The 16,883-nt window shown below is 42.1% G+C and overlaps 1 protein-coding gene across 5 annotated transcripts in view; it reads right to left on the bottom strand.

The window, feature by feature from the left end:
• Positions 1 to 16,883, bottom strand: part of fam13c (family with sequence similarity 13 member C) — a 148,694-nt gene that overhangs the window by 7,511 nt on the left and 124,300 nt on the right. For 3 of the 5 annotated variants that reach the window (XM_041209020.1, XM_041209022.1, XM_041209025.1), the window contains 6 exons: positions 13,648 to 13,729; positions 11,605 to 11,816; positions 11,404 to 11,487; positions 5,029 to 5,124; positions 3,599 to 3,804; positions 397 to 498 (listed from right to left, as the gene is read on the bottom strand). In XM_041209020.1, the coding sequence (XP_041064954.1) occupies positions 397 to 498; positions 3,599 to 3,804; positions 5,029 to 5,124; positions 11,404 to 11,487; positions 11,605 to 11,816; positions 13,648 to 13,729 (782 nt within the window). The remainder of the gene's footprint in view (positions 1 to 396; positions 499 to 3,598; positions 3,805 to 5,028; positions 5,125 to 11,403; positions 11,488 to 11,604; positions 11,817 to 13,647; positions 13,730 to 16,883) is intronic. The other 2 variants (XM_041209023.1, XM_041209024.1) reach the window with 2 other exon arrangements.

The raw sequence follows: 16,883 nt of genomic DNA, 5'->3' as shown, positions 1-16,883 counted from the left end.
GTCAGTGCGCCGAGCGATGCTGTGTGTGTGTCTTTTGTGTGTGTGCTTGTGCTGAGCGATGGTGTGTGTATGTGTGTGTGTTCTGAGTGGTGGTGTATATTTAGTATGTGGGCATTTGAGTATTAATCCTCAGCTTTTGTTTCACTTTCTAATAATTTTCAAATAATCAAAATTATCAAAAGTCTTTCATTCGTAATTATTTCTTTTTGAATGAAGTCTAGTTTTGCTGCTGATTTGCTAATATCTTCTTCCAAAGCTGGTTGTGGCCTGATTGCAGGCAGCAGACCATTGCACGGCCACTCCCAGGCCCACCCACCCACTGAGGGAAAAACTCAACCCGTGGGGAGAAAGACATGGAAGGATACGTTGATAAGATTAGGCGAAGCTCTAACTTACCTTCCTGTTTGTTTGAAAAATTGCTCTTCAAACTCTCGGAGAACTTTGCGGAGTTTCTTCTTCTGTGATCGAGCTTCACGAAGATGTTCCAACAATTCGGGCCTGTACAATAACAAATGCAAATTATTTGGCACTGACCGATCGTCTGAATATGAATTTATGCTACACCATTATTGATGAGAGGAAAATAAGACATATAGTCCCAAATTAAAAAAAAACGTACATTTATAAAATGTGTTTCACAACCTCATGGCATCCCAAAGTGTTTCACAGCGAATAAATAAATCTCTATTTTGGGGTAGTCAAGAAGCAGAAGCATTAATTTATCCTCTGCAGTCTCCCATTGGCTGGGGCTCCAGAGAGAACTCCCGTGATGGAATAGTGCCATGAGATCGTTGGAATCAACCTAAGACGCCAAATGGTGTCTCACTGAAAGACAACGCGGCTCAGACAGTGCCGCGCTCCCTTGCTACTGCACCGAAGTGCCAGCCTATGATCAGGTTCCTGTGCAGGTAGAACTTAAACGCTCGATCTTCACACTCAGAGGCGAGAGTGCCAACACAGAGCCGTGGTTGGCACCAGTGCTTGGGCAATGCTACCCAACTGAACAGCTACAAAGGACAGACAGCTCAAAAAGCAGACCGCTCGTCCCAAATGGTCTATGCCTGTGTTTATGCTCTCCACAAGTCTGCCGCTCGCAATCAGGCCCCAACCGCAATTTCACGCTGGTTGGCCAATTAACAGTCATCGAGCTTGTAACCCGCGCTGATAACCTCAGGACTGCCGTGGCGGCGGAGCAGGAGGAGGGTGAGCGGGGGGAGTGCGCACTGATAGCTCCCTGAAGGCACGGAGCTGCCTCAGGGAGCCGACTGATTTTAAATATAAAAATTAACGTTTTACATATAAGATAAACAGGTCCCTACACGTGACTAAGTCACATGAAGAGGGACATGTGAAAAAGGATGTTATAAAATTTTTATTGTGTTTTTAGTAAGCGCTGATATCTCATTCCACCCGTGGATGAGGTTTCGTTAGAAATGCAAAGGCTGCTGGCCCCACCCAGCCAACCAAACGGCTGAGCAGGCAGTGAAAAACTCAGCTTAATGAATTGCTTAAGGGCCTTTAATAGGCCTCTTAATTGTTAGCGGGCGCACTGCCGCCTCTCACGCGCGCCCACCAACCAAAAGATCACAAGAATGTGCGGCCATGACGGGACAGTCGCCCAACATCATCAACCACTATTTCACTTCTGTTCGGGTGGGGCGCCTGCCTGTGGGATGAAAACTTCTGCCCAATGTGTTTATGGAATCTCAGAATGAAACAGCAGGCAAGTTGTTCCATTGTACCTCTGCCCATTATTTGAAAGAGCTGTCTTACTACTCCCATTAGCATGTCCTTTTCCCATTCCCATGAGAATTTCTCCCCCTCAAATATCTATCCCATTTCCTTCTGCAAGTTACTACTGAAACTATTCCCACCACCCTTTCAAACAATATATTCCAGATCATTATAAAACTTCATAAAAAACCCACTTGCTCCTTCATTGAGTCAATGGCGGATTCCAACCTGGCCTCATTCTTTCCCTTTGGTAAGATTACTTGGGGAACACAGCTGCCTACCTCCTGCTCCTAGTTTTCCACTAATGCTGCCCTTAAGCTTGGGACACCATCACGTCCAAGTTCCCCTCCAAGTCACCCTGTCCTGACTCGGATATGTCACTGTCCCTCTCTTGTTGCTAGGTTAAAATCCTAGAAGTCCAAACCTAACTGTACTGCAGTGGTTCAAAAAGTAGGCCCACCTCCACCACCTTCTCAAGTCAACGATGGATAGGCAATAAAATTGCAAGCAATGTCCCATCCTCAGAATGAATTTTTTAAAAAGACAACTGGTGCAAAAATCAATCGGCTTCTAATTTTCCCTTGGGGATAAAAGCATGGGGGTGGAGATTGGGGGTAGGGGGCTGTTGCTAAATTCCAAGTAGGGAGCAGTGCTCAGGGGCACTACAGTCAGATAAAATGACTGCAACACTTCATTTCTCCAAATTGAGTGGTATGGTCCACTGGGAGCACTGGACTAGGGAGTTCACCCCGTTGCTTCCTGGTAGTGTTACCATCTGTTGTCAAGAATTTGGTTTGTGGGGAAATCTTGCATCCTGTCTTACCTGTGTGTGACCATTTTTGCATTTTGTAGTGGTACTGTAAATTATTCATTACAGTAAAAAAATTTAAAAATTCATAGGCGGGTAGAGTTTCAAACAGACAGTGGTTTCTAATGTCGTTATTGATTTTGGCTGAGTACAGAGGTAGCTGATTATTCACTGAATAGTGGCATTTTATAGAGCTGATCATCTTTCTCAACAGTTCAACAGCAGTTCACATACACCAACCTTCACTCCTGAAATCCAGAAGCTTTTATGATATCAATGCCCTTACTCATTGTGTTGTGTTTGCTGGATTCATTACCTCTTACTCATTGTGAAACCCAGACACTGGTCAGATTTACAGGCTAAAATGAGAGATTTTTAATCTTAACTAGAATTATAATTAGTGTGGTAATACCCAAAAGTGCAAGATACAGAAATAAATACACAGTAACCTCTCCAGTCTAGAACATTTGGGATCAAGTTATTCCTGGATTTTGGGAATTTTTTGAATTATAGATTGCGTTAGAATGCCTAACCATATGTGCGTGAATGGGAAACCATCATGGATATAAATATTTTATCGGAAGTATAAAACAGTGATAAAACATTATAAACTAGTAATAAAAATTGTTTTACTTATCCAAAGGCTGTATCTTCCATGTTTGCACTCTCAAAGTGCTGCATTAAAATGATGCCATGTGTTGCCTGGGTCTGATCAAAGATTTCCGGACAATTGGGGTTTCCAAATACATTTCCAGACTGGAGAGGTTACAGTTTATACCCTACACATTGGAAATCTTGTATCTGGGCATACTTCTTGTTGTCACACTTACATCCCATATCAAACACACTCATCTTTGAATTGATGCACGCGCAAAGCAACAATGAGTTAAAATTCACAACATCCAGTGAATCACATAAGCTCATCTGCAGAGGTATAAATTCCAAGTACCAAGTTCATAGTAAACCAACTAATTAATAAAACTAAACCTTGTTTCAATTTAATTTGATCTAGTGTTAAAGTCAGAAAGAAAAAATAATTAAATTTGCAATTCTTACATGGATGCTTCATGTAGATTGGAAAGTGAAGCAGATGGTTGCTTGGTGTCTTTCTTTTCATCTGGAGGAGAAAGAAATCCAGGTTCACGATCTTCCTCTCGATGATCTACATTATCTACAAATTCTTGGAAAGGAAAATCAGCTGTTGGTCTGGTAGATATTTCACAACTCTTCAGGATAGTTTCTTCATCAGAACCCTCTTCTTCCTATAGAAATCAAAGCATCAACTTTATAAACGTTCCCAACCATACGTCGTAGATATATGACTAATTTTTAAAATTCATTCAAGAGATGTGGGCTTTGCTGGCTGGGCCAGCATTTATTGCCCATCCTTAATTGCCCTTGAGAAGGTGGTGGTGAGCTGCCTTCTTGAACATGTGGTGTAGGTACGCCCACAGTGCTGTTAGGGAGGGAGTTCCAGGATTTTTACCCAGCGACAGTGAAGGAACGGCGATATATTTCCAAGTCAGGATGGTGAGAGACTTGGAGGGGAACTTGCAGGTGGTGGTGTTCCCATCTATCTGTTGCCCTTGCCTTTCTAGATGGTAGTGGTCATGGGTTTGGAAGGTGCTGTCTAAGGAACCTTGGTGAATTCCTGCGGTGCATCGTGTAGATGGTACACACTCCTGTCATTGTGCGTCGGTGATGGAGGGAATGAATGGTTGTGGATGGGGTGCTGATCCACTGGGCTGCTTTGCCTTGGATGGTGTTAATAAATGACTATATAAATTTCAGGAGAAATGTTTTTGCAACAAGGTGCTTACTGTGCCACATGTTTACTGATAACATTGGTGCTGCTTTAACAAGGACCTGCTTGGGTTAGATCATTTCAAATCTAATTTAGATAGGGCAGGACTTTCTCTTAGACATAACAGTCCATTTGAAATGTGGTCAGGGACTATCAGTTTCAAGTGGAAATGGAGGCGCAGTAAAAAATGAGTGAGTGATCACTCTCTGAGAGGCCACAGAGTGACATGTGGGGCCAAACAGTCAACCTGGTGCAAGACTCTTCTACCTGCATAATATCACCTGCCCCTATCCTTGCCTCAGCTCATCCACTGCTGAAACCCTCATTTTATGTTTTTGTTACCACCAGGCTCGACTACTCCAATGCTTTCCTCGTCAGCCTCTCACCTCTCACTTCAGCTCATCCAAAATTCTGCTGCCCATGTCCTAAGCTCTTTGACCAAACATTTGGTCACTTGTTCTAAAGTCTCAAACTTTGACTTGGAATTAACTCCTAAGAAGCACTTTGGGACATTTCACTATGTTAAAGGCGCTATACAGCTGCATGAGAAGCTTGCAGGTTAGAAATTGCTCATGAGTAAGGATCATTGCTTGTGGCAGAATAAATGCCATTTGTCTGGGGGCATTTGATGCGGACACCCTCATGAACACAAATAAAGCAATTCCCTTTGTGTTTTACTTACAATAGTGGGGATTGCTGCTGCAGGAGACAGAAGCTGCCTGATGCTTCGATATCGGTCATACAGAGGCTTCATTAACTGTTTTTCCTGTTTGTTCACCTATCCAAATAGACAGCGGTCATCAGTGGGACATTTACTGAGAATTATTTTCAGACTCTTAAGTAAAGGGAGATCACAATTAGAATATCTAGCAGCAATGAAACTGGTGTGCCTTCAAAAGAAGGAGTTGTGGACTTGTAAATAGCACCTGATACCGGACAGAGGGACACCATCCCAAACCAAAACCAAAATATCAAAAGACCCAGCTAGGTGGAATAGTGCATCAGGGGTTACTGGATCACATTGATGTTGGGGGGGGCGGATTTATGGCGGGGGGGTGGTCTAATGTGATGGGGGAGGGGGCGATCGAAATAGGGAGGAGCTGGTCGAGGTGGAGAGGGGCTGCTTGAGTTGAAGAGGGGCTGGTCAAAGTGGGGGGAGGGGCTGGTCAAAGTGGGGAGAGGGCTGGTTGAAATTGGGGAGAGGCATGCTCGAGGTTGAGGAGGGGCTGATCGGTGTGGGGGAGGGGATAATCAAAGTGGGGGGCCCTGTTCACGGTGCGGCTGGGCCTGATCGTGGTGGGAAGGGGGCTGATTGATGTGAGGGAGGGGGCTTGATCGTGGGGAGGTTTGGCATGATCAAGGTGGAGAGGTCTGGCCTGATTAAAGTGGGGGGGCCTGATCGAGGTCAGGTGGTCATGTATCGGAGGGATGGTTGAGGGAAAAGAGTCGGAGGTGATGGAAAATGGCGCTCCTCGTAATCTTAATACATTTTTTTTCCAAAACCTGCTTTGAAATAACATTTGGAAGAGCAGCAAGAGTACACAGTACTATGAAAATGTCAGAAACACATGTCAGGGCAACAACTAAAACATAATCAACTGCATCAATACACCAAAATACCATACTAATAAAATAGCTTTTTCATAAACTCCATCTATGCAAACAGTGCACATGGAGTCAGATTTATCTGTTGGGAATTGTAAAATTGCCCTAACCATGTCAAGTAGAGCATGTCCAAAAAATAATCATTCTGCCACTAAGTTCATTCCTTCTACACATCAGATATAATCAAACTCCACCATGGACACTAACCCATCCAATTAATCTCCAAAAGGAATGTTTTGTATAAATAGTCCCCATAATCCTCAAAGTAATCAAAAAAAGGGCCCAGGATATTCAACATTTTGCAGCCCCTAGCTGTAGATACCAGCACAAGAGCTCTGTATCCTATAGCATATCAACTTGGGTTCAAAGCCAAGGCCAAATCATCCTCTGATGCTATTCTGATTTACAGCGCTTGTTAGGTACTAAAGCTACAAGTTGGATTTAAGACAAAAGGAAACACAAATCCAAGGAGGGAAACTTGGGCCTACGCTCAACTGTTGCTCAGTGGCCTGAAGAGGGAGTCAGTGCCACAGCAATCATATTTCTTTGCCAAAGTGCTTCCTTATTCATAGAATCTTACAGGAGAGGAGAGAAGCAGTGTTCATTCTGTCACTCCTGTAGCAGCTCTTGCAAAGAGCTCTCCAATTTAGTCCCACATTCCAGCTTTTCCCTCCATAACCCGGTAAATTCATCTTCTGCTAGTACATATTCAATTGTGTTTCAAAACTTCCTGCGGAATTTGTTTCCACCACCCTTTCAGGTAGCATGGTCTAGATCTTAAAAGCCTCCCTAAGAAATTTCTCCTTTAGTTTTTTTGCCCCTTATTGTTCCTGCACTACCTCACTATAGTGCCATTTAGATGATATCACACTTTTCACTTCCAAAGTGCATCACTCCACACTTTTCTGCATTGAATTGCATCTACCCTGTGTCTACCCAATTCATCAGCCTGACCTTCTGAAGTCTGTTACTATCATGTTCACTATTCATTGTGTTGCCAAATTTTGCGAGGACAAGTTATATGGGGGACCTACAATAAGCAGCATTGGATCTGTCTAGGATCTGTCAAAGTGGCAGGTACACTGTGGCCTATCCTACGTAGTTCCTGCCAACATGCTGAAGGCAGATGTCTGTTGTCCAGAGACGGACTTTCAAAACTTGATAACAGCAGCAGCTGGTAGGAGTTATCAGGGTTCAGTGCCCAATGTGACTGAGCTGCAAGAAAACAAAGGAATACAGATTCTGCTGCAGACCTGTGACTGGTGGAGTCACCATCCAATGGAATCAGAGATATTGGGATTTTACTCACAGTTACATTTTTTAAATTCATTCACAGAATGTGGGTGTCGCTGGCTATGCCAGTATTTATTGCCCATCACTAATTGCCCTCGAGAAGGTGGTGGTGAGCTGCCTTCTTGAACCGCTGCAGTCCATGTGGTGTAGGTACACCCACAGTGCTGTTAGGAAGGGAGTTCCAGGATTTTGACCCAGCGACAGTGAAGGAACGGTGATATATTTCCAAGTCAGGATGGTGAGTGGCTTGGAGGGGAACTTCCAGGTGGTGGTGTTCCCATGTGTCTGCTGCCCTTGAACTGCCTTGTAGGGTTGTGGGTTTGTAAGGTGCTGCCTAAGGAGCCTTGGTGAGTTCCTGCAGTGCATCTTGTAGATGCTACACACTGCTGCTAATATGTGTTGGTGGTGGAGGGAGTGAATATTTGTGGATGGGGTGCCAATCAAGCAGGCTGCTTTGTCCTGAATGGTGTCAAACTTCTTGAGTGTTGTGGGAGATGCACTCATCCAGGCAAGTGGAGAGTATCCATCACACTCCTGACTTGTGCCTTGTAGATGGTGGACAGGCTTTGGGGAGTCAGATGAGTTACTCACTGCAGAACTCCTAGCCTCTGACCTGCTTTGTAGCCACAGTATTTATTTGGCTAGTTCAGTTCAGTTTCTGGTCAAAGGTAATCCCCAGGATGTTGATAGTGGGGGATTCAGTGATGGTAATGCCGTTGAATGTCATGGGGCGATGGTTAGATTCTCTCTTGTTGGAGATGGTCATTGCCTGGCACTTGCATAGTGTGAATGTTACTTGCCACTTGTCAGGCCAAGCCTGGATATTGTCCAGGTCTTGCTGCATTTGGAGATGGGCTGCTTCAGTATCTGAGGAGTCATGAATGGTGCTGAACATTGTGCCATCATCAGCAAACATCCCCACTTCTGATCTTATGATGGAAGAAAGGTTATTGATGAAGCAGCTGAATATGGTTGGGCCTAGGACACTACCCTGAGGAACTCCAGCAGTGATGTCCTGGAACTGAGATGATTGACCTCCAACAATCAACCATCTTCCTTTGAGCTAGAAATCTTTGTATCCTCACTGGCTATGGGTGAGGTCCCAGAGGACTGGAGAATGGCCAATGTTGTTCCATTGTTTAAGAAGGGTAGCAGGGATAATCCAGGAAATTACAGGCCGGTGAGCCTTACATCAGTGGTAGGGAAATTATTGGAGAAGATTCTTCGTGACAGGATTTACTACCATTTGGAAGCAAACGGGCATATTAGTGAGAGGCAGCATGGTTTTCTTAAGGGGAGGTCGTGTCTCACTAAATTGATCAAGTTTTTTGAGGAAGTGACAAAGATGATCGATGATGGAAGGGCAGTGGACGTTATATACATGGGTTTCAGTAAGGCCTTTGACAAGGTCCCTCATGGCAGACTGGTACAGAAGGTAAAGTCGCACGGGATCAGAGCTGAGCTGGCAAGATGCATACAGAATTAGCTTGGTCATAGAAGTCAAAGGGCAGCAGTGGAAGGGTGCTTTTCTGAATGGAGAGCTGTGACTAGTGGAATTCTGCAGGGATCAGTGCTGGGACCTTTGCTGTTTGTAATACACGTAAATGATTTGGAGGAAAATGTAACTGGGCTAATTAGTAAGTTTGCAGATGACACTAAGGTTGGAGGAGTTGCAGATAGTGAAGAGGATTGTCAAAGGATACAACGGGATATAGATCGGTTGGAGACTTGCGCGGAGAAATGGCAGATGGAGTTTAATCCGGACAAATGTGAGGTAATGCATTTTGGAAGGTCTAATACAGGCAGGAATTATACAGTAAATGGCACAACCCTTAAGTGCATCAACAGGCAGAGGGATCTGGGTGTATAGGTCCACAGGTCACTGAAAGTCACAATGCAGGTGGATAAGGTAGTCAGGAAGGCCTATGGCATGCTTGCCTTCATTGGCAGGGGTATTGAGTATAAAAGCTGGGAAGTCATGCTGCAGCTGTATAGAACCTTGGTTAGGCCACACTTGGAATATTGCATGCAATTCTGGTCGTCACATTACCAAAAGTATATGGAGGCATTGGAGAGGGTGCAGAGGAGGTTTACCAGGATGCTGCCTGGTCTGGAGGTTTTAGCTATGAGGAGAGGTTGGAGAAACTCAGATTGTTCTCACTAAAGCGACGGAGATTGAGGGGCGACTTGATAGAAGTTCACAAAATTATGAGTGGCATGGACAGAGTAGATAGTCAGAAGCTTTTGCCCAGGGTGGAAGAGTCAATTACTAGGGGACATAGATTTAAGGTGAGAGGAGAAAACTATAGAGGAGATGTGCGGGGCAAGTTTTTTACGCAGAGGGTAGCGAGTGTCTGGAATTTGCAGCCAGAGGAGGTGGTGGAAGCAGGTAGGATATTAGTGTTTAAGAGGCAGCTTGACAAATACATGAATAGAGGGATACGGACCCCGGAAGTGCAAAATGTTTTACTTGACGGGCAATATGATTAGCGCAGGCTTGGAGGGCCGAAGGGCCTGTTCCTGTGCTGTACTTTTCTTTGTTCTTTGCTCTAGATATGACTCTAGCCAGCAGAGTTTTCCACTGATTCCCAATGACTCCAGGTTTGCTAGGGCTCCTTGGTGCCACACTTGGTCAAATGCTGCCTTGATGTCAAGTGCAGTCACTCTCACCTCACCTTGGAAGCTTAGCTCTTTTGTCCATGTTTGAACCAAGGCTGTAATGAGGTCAGGAGCTGAGTGGCTCGAACCCAAACTGAGCATCATTGCTCACAAGTAGCTGCCTGTAGCTTCTATTCACCTAATTAGGCTTCATACCCAACTGAATCAGTTGTTTGATGACAGATTGGTGATTATTCTCATCACAGATGTGGAAGGTAGGGGACTCTTTGTGGTCAGGTTGGCTCCAAGATGAGACACCATTCTGCCCACACGTGATTGGAAGAGAGTCAATCTGTGAGCCTCTTGGTAATCCAAACTGGCCAGGCCCACCATCCTCCAGGGCATTGTTGATGATTGACAAGCTAAGGAGACACCTGGAAGGACAAATCAGTCATTAGGCCCTAAGATTCTCACTCAGTTCCACATAATCCTGTAGGAGAATGTTCTCATGGATGGATAGGCAAGCAAGGAAAGGCTTAACAGTATTCTGTACTGGTAAGCTATAAGTTGGAGTTTCAGGATCAGGCTTGTATCCAGCAGTTCCCAAATAGATGCTTGCCAATTCTGAGCCTTGTGATTATTTCCTGGACATCGATTAGGTGGGGAATGGTCACCATAGCTAACTTTCTGAGGGCTTGTGCTGCTGGCTTCTCACACTTGTCTTACTTAGGTGGAAACCCCAAAATGAAACTTGCTAGATAGAAGGATTGCAAGGGGATCCAGTTAATGGGTACTTGCCTGTGTGAAGCACCAAGTTTAAAGTATGTAGTGAAGGTGACATTGTTACCAGTCATGGAGCTGGTCCAACTGATAATGTGAAATGTACAGGGTATAAAATTTGTCTTTATTTAAAATCAATAGATTAAATGAGAGTCAAGGAACATTTTCTTCCATTAAGTCCTCTATTAAAATGTTTCTATCGTCCACAGCTCAATACTCAGTTTCAGAGGGTATTTTCAGCCTTAGAGACCAATATTTCATGATTTTCATCTCTCAAGGTGCTCTGTTAAAATGGAGCCCATCTATCCCAAAGTGGCTCCACTGATCTCAATCTGTACCTTGGACCTCTGATCATGAGTCATTCAACCCTGAACCCTACAAGTCATTCCCCAGTATGCATTATTCTATATGGGACATCTACCAGTTTGTTAGCTCCTTGTTATTAACTGATAATGATGATGATGACAGCTCATTCACACTGCAGTGATTATATTGCAACCGCGAATGCGCAGACATCATCTATCGACATGGTAGGGCAGACTTCTCATAGTGCCCACCATGAAGGTGCTGTTAGCTAAGATCAAACAGAACCAAAATGCAATGTCCAATGTAGGTCACAATAATGAATAAACAAGAACACAATAGTTACTGTGGAATGATTGGAATCTTATCTCTGGGTTGTGATTGTAAACTGCTTTAGAAAATCAGGAGCCCGTTGATGAGATTACCATTGTATCATTAATCCATATCTAATTCATAACCTATTTAACTGAATACATACCGGTCGTCCATAAATGCTTTCAAAATGCAATAGGCAATTTTGCATGTTGACCTTATCTAACCTCAGTTGCTTTTGTGTCATTTCCTGTGCAAAATATTGTTGAATTGTTTTGGTCAGACCATTTATAGAACTGTACATTTGTTCAAATCATTTTATTTCAAATTCCTCAATAATTGAAAGTTTACTTTTATTGTGATGTACCTTAACATCCTCCGGAAGACCAAGAATTTCCTGCTTTTCTTTGAGCTTTCTCATCACAATTTGTACTGTTTCCTCAACACTTGGTTTCTGCTGGGATTCCACTGATGTGTGGTGCTTGTTTTCTTTGTCCTGCCTGGAGTTTATAGGCAACAGGTTGCTTCGATGTCTGTGCCGTCTGTTATTCTCTTCCTCGGAGATCTTCAGTTTCAGCTCTGTGAGACCAAATGCAAAAATAACAGCAACAAACAATAGCAACTTGTATTAATGTAATAATATAAAAGCAAAATACTAGGAATACTGTATATCTGAAATAAAAACAGAACATGCTGAAAAAACTCAGCAGGTCTGGCAGCATCTGTGGAAAGAGAAATAGAGTTAACGTTTCAAGCCCAATATGACTCTTCTTTGGAACTTTCTTTGGACTCCTTGAAGAAGAGTCATGTTGGACTCAAAACGTTAACTCAGTTTCTCTCTCCACAGATGCTGCCAGACCTGCTGAGTATTTCCAGCACTTTCTGTTTTTACTGTATTTAGAATAGTGCCTTTAACATGTTAAAATAGCCCAGAGTGCTTCACAGGACTGTTATCAGACAAATATTTTGTTAAACTCATTTCCTTTTTGCAGGTCTTTAGCACAAATAATGCATCCTGTTTCACAAATTGAGTGGATATATCCCTGAACGCCAATGGGAATATTATGTTTAACTCATTGTTTTATATATAAACAATGAGATGATAAACCACCAGATCTTCTTTTATGGCTTGTTTGCTCGTGACTTGTTTTCATGACATAGGCTTATAACGAGGGCTATAGTTCATGTGTTAAACTATTTGGGAGATAATTGATGCTATTTGCCCAATTTCCAGGTTGGTGTGTATATATATCAAAGATCCTGAGATTTTGTTTACAGAACATCTGGAGTTTCTCCTCCTGTCCTATCTGACATTCCTTCCACAATCAACGCCATCAAAAATGTTTTAACTGGTCATTCATTTCTTATATTATTTGTGGGATCTTGCTATGTGCAAAATGACACAACAGTGACTGCTCTTCAAAGAAACTCATTGTATGTGTCAAACTTTTCAATTGTTGGGGAGATGTGACAAAACAGTTCTTTAAAGCAAATCTTTGCTTTTTCTCCAGGTCAAAGTTACATTTCTTGATTGTCGGTAGGATTATAGTACAGATTAACCACCTTAATGTGTGCATCCCATATGCATGGGTCGAAGGAGATCAGAATAAATTCTTGAAATTGGTACGAATGCTTGTGACTTTAGAGACAAGAAGATGTTGCTTGGTTCTTGAATGAACGATGAAAAATAGACAATGTGTAATTGGGTTGAACATCACAGTTGTGATTCCTTGAACAATAAAGATCTGTGAAAGAAGTGAGATGAGGAGAATAATATTTATGCAGCGGGTTGTAATGATATGGAAATCACAGCCTGAAAAGGTGGTGCAAATAGTTTCAACAGCAACTTTCAAAAGGAAATTGGATAAGTACCTGAAAGGAAGAGTATGGAAGGCTATTAAGGAGAGGGACTAATTGGATAGCTCTTTCAAAGAGCTGGCACAGTCATGATGTGAAGAACAGCCTCCTTCTGTGCTGTATAATTCTATGAAGAGATAAGGATCAGTTCAGGACTTCATATATGTGGACTAAATTTAGACAAGTACAAGTTATGAGTGGCCCAATTAAGTTTGCTATTTTTTATTGGATCGGAATGAGTTTCAGGCATTGCATCAATAACGAGCACAATCTTGCGTGCCATGTGTAGTGATGAACAACCTGCTTTCTGAAGTTTTTTTAAAGGGAAATACTCAGGTAACCTATTGTACCGCTGATGGCTTTTTAAATTGCTGCAAAGGACAGAACGTTCCATCAGCTCACTGCTTGGACCTCTGCTAAAACTGCTCCTGGCATTATTCCAGCTGCTGCACTGAACTTCACATTTCATGCTGGTTGTTTAATTGCTACCACTTTGCTGCTAAAAGTAATGACTCCAATTATTGCACAAATTGCATGCAACCACATTATGTACCTTTTAATTGCTTACGGGCCCTTGTCAGATCATTCATCCACCTCATGACTTCTGGATTGCCAACTTTATCACTGTGGGAGGGCTAAAACCACAATAGATGAACATTATCTTTCTTTATCATTGCAATGTTATTTGACATAATTATACATACTACATGAATCTTTTTAACTTTGGAAAAAAACACGACATTGCCTGAAAAGTTGGTAGAATTGGAAGTATGCCTGAAAAGGAGAAATTTGCAGGGTTATGGTGAAAAAGGAATGTTGCACTAATTGGATAGTTCTTTCAAAGAGCCAGCATAGGCATGATGGGCAGAATGGCCTCCCTTCTGTGCTGTATGACTCTATGGCACCAAGATGTGAGGTTCTCCAACTCTGAGCAGTTGACATAATGATGAAGACCCTATTTCCTTAAAAAACAATTTTTACAAAATAATAAAAACCCTCAAAACACTGAATTTTTTCTATGTTGCAATTGAAAGAAGCGAGAGTTTCAGCTGGGCTTAAAACACTGGATTTAAACTGCAGAGTCCCTCTTATTTAGCCACTGACTTGGAGAAATTGGTGTTATATTTGCTTCATCATTAATGCCATGTTTTCAGTTATTTTCTCTGTAGGGTGCCCTGGCTGATGAAACTGGTTAGGTGTACACACTTTGTTTAATAGTTTTCTTTCTATCGGTGGGAATCCCCAGTCAACCTCGCTGATACCAAAATCTTATGGTATAGAGAACTGTTTGCATAAACTCGTTGCCTATCCTGTACCTGGTGCAGGAGCAAGATAATAGCATCATCAGAATACATGACTATAACCATGTACTGATAGGCCTTAACACACTCAACACGATCAAGTTCAATACTCACAAATATCTGCGTGGATAAGAAATTGGCTAAGAAACAGAAAGCAAAGAGCAGTGGTGAATGGTTTTTCAGACTGGAGAGATGAATAAAGTGGTCAGTATTAGGACTACTGTCCTTTTTGATGTGAGTGAGTGATGTAGATTTGCATAAACAGGACACAACTTCTAAATCTTAGATGAAACCAAACTCAGAAATGTAGCAAACAACAAGAGTGACAGTAACAAGCTTCAGGAGGACATAACAAGAATGATGAAACAGGCAGGCATGCAGCAGATGAAATTTAATGAAATTGTAATTTATTTTGCTGGGAAGAATGAGGAACACAATATAAGCTAAATGGCCTTATTTTAAAAGGAGTGTAGGAATAGAGGGATCTGGGTACACAAGTCTTTGATGGTGGATGGACAAGCTGAGAAGGCACAGAATGAAAGAAGAGAAAGAACAGGAAAGTTATGCTAAATCTTTATCCAGCATTTGTTTGGCCCCCCAGCTGGAATATTGGGCCGGATTTTCATGGAGTCAACGAGACTCCACAGTCCTTTAAAAATGGAAAACGGGACTCTATTCCGGGATGCCCCCCTCCATTACCAGCATCCCCAGTTTTTGCTGGTGCAGGAGAAGGATGTGGACAGCAAGCCTGCAACTTAAGTTCCCAACCTAGCCAGCTGTATTACATCTCCTAGTCCCCATGCCGCCCTTAACCCCACCCCATTTTTCATAGAGCAGACAGATTCTCAAGGACTCACAGTTCATAGCCCCTCAGAAGATTTGTGAACCATAGTCTGGATGCGGGAACCTTTGAAAGATAAATTCAAAAGGTCTTACCCATATCCTCCATGCCAACCTGTGCTCCCCGCCCACCCCCAATGGCCCCTTATACTCTTCATGACAACTTATAGAATTTCCATGCACTCTGTACAGGCCAAATGAACCCTATAATAACAATGACATATATGGGAAAGCTTAAAAATCAGCCATTCCCAATTTTTGTTTAGAATTGTTGTTACTACAATTCTATAAAAGTGTCAATGAGCTACATCTTTAAAGTATCAATAGCAGAAACTATAAGCACTTGACATCTCTTTACCTCATTTAAAGAAACACTGAGCCATTGACAAAATAGATAGAAGAAAAGCTTGATCTGTCAAATCAAGCAATGCATTCCTTTCTCTGCATCTGTTTCAGCAAACTAATGGAAGTCTGCTCTCAGCCAAACCTCATTATGCATTATCTTTGAAAAAATACATACATAAATGGACAGAGGGAGATTTTTATTTAGAAACTGTTTGAAAACCATCTTTTCAACCGCAGCGATGCTTTAGATGTTGCACTGTCTTGCTGGGATTGCAGCATTTACAGAGGTTAACAGTCCCAGATTTCTATTTATTTATGAAATCACTAAATTCATCATTGTAATGAAACATAGGGATAATATTACTATTTATCTCTCAGGCATTGATTGACTTCCTGGATATCTTCTTTGTTCTTTGTAAAAAAAAAACCTGAAGTAGTTCCCACTTCCAAAACGAATGGTAGTCGTAAAAGGGTGGTGAAGACAGTAAATTAAACACCTTAAACCTTACAAAAAGGTGGACTGAAATTCAAGTTAGTATTAAAACATGAGACAGTCAGAAATAGGGAAGGGAAATGGTACAACTGTCAAATACTAATACGTAAAGTGTTTAATTGCTATTTTCTAGTAAGTCATTAAATTGTGCTTTGAGTGTTTAACCTAATAGTTTATGATTCATATTTCTTTACCATTATTACTGTAATTTTATGTTTATTACAGTATCATAGCACATAAATTAGAAGCAAACAGAATTATTCTCCCAGGAAAACAAGGATTTCCTTGCACCACAAGTTAATGGACCTCGGGCAAGGGTTGAGGTTAGAAGAATTGTTCCCCTCCGAAAGATTAGTGAGCATGTGGAACAGACTCTGAGCAATAGTTAATGCTGCATTAAAGAGCTGGAGAAATATGTGGTACAAAATGGATTCAGAGAAGGGAAGACATTGATCGGCAGATCAAGCTATTTTTCTTCAATCCATTTTGTCAATGGCTCAATGTTTATTTAAACAAGATAGAGATGTCAAGTGCTTGCAGTTTCTGCTGTTGATAATTTAAAGGTGGTCATAGAAATCAATCAATCCAATCTGAGCGCCAGAGGTGTGACAATGGAGAGAAAGGGAAATAGATCGGTAAATGAGGTGTTCAAAGTTTCTCTTGGATTTCCTCAAGCAAGTTTTCATTTTACCTCGAGCAATTTAATAAGTGGGAAGATAAGTGTGAAGGCATCCCTGTTTGGATTGATTATACAAAGTTGCATGCTTCAAAGGTCAGTTGGCCTTCAACATTTTCTTATCACCTTAGAAT

The sequence above is a fragment of the Carcharodon carcharias genome, chromosome 17 (genome assembly GCF_017639515.1).
Source record: "Carcharodon carcharias isolate sCarCar2 chromosome 17, sCarCar2.pri, whole genome shotgun sequence".
Lineage (NCBI taxonomy): Eukaryota > Metazoa > Chordata > Chondrichthyes > Lamniformes > Lamnidae > Carcharodon > Carcharodon carcharias.
The sequence above is the reverse complement of the archived record's forward strand: the minus strand, read 5'-3'. Positions and strand labels throughout refer to the sequence as shown.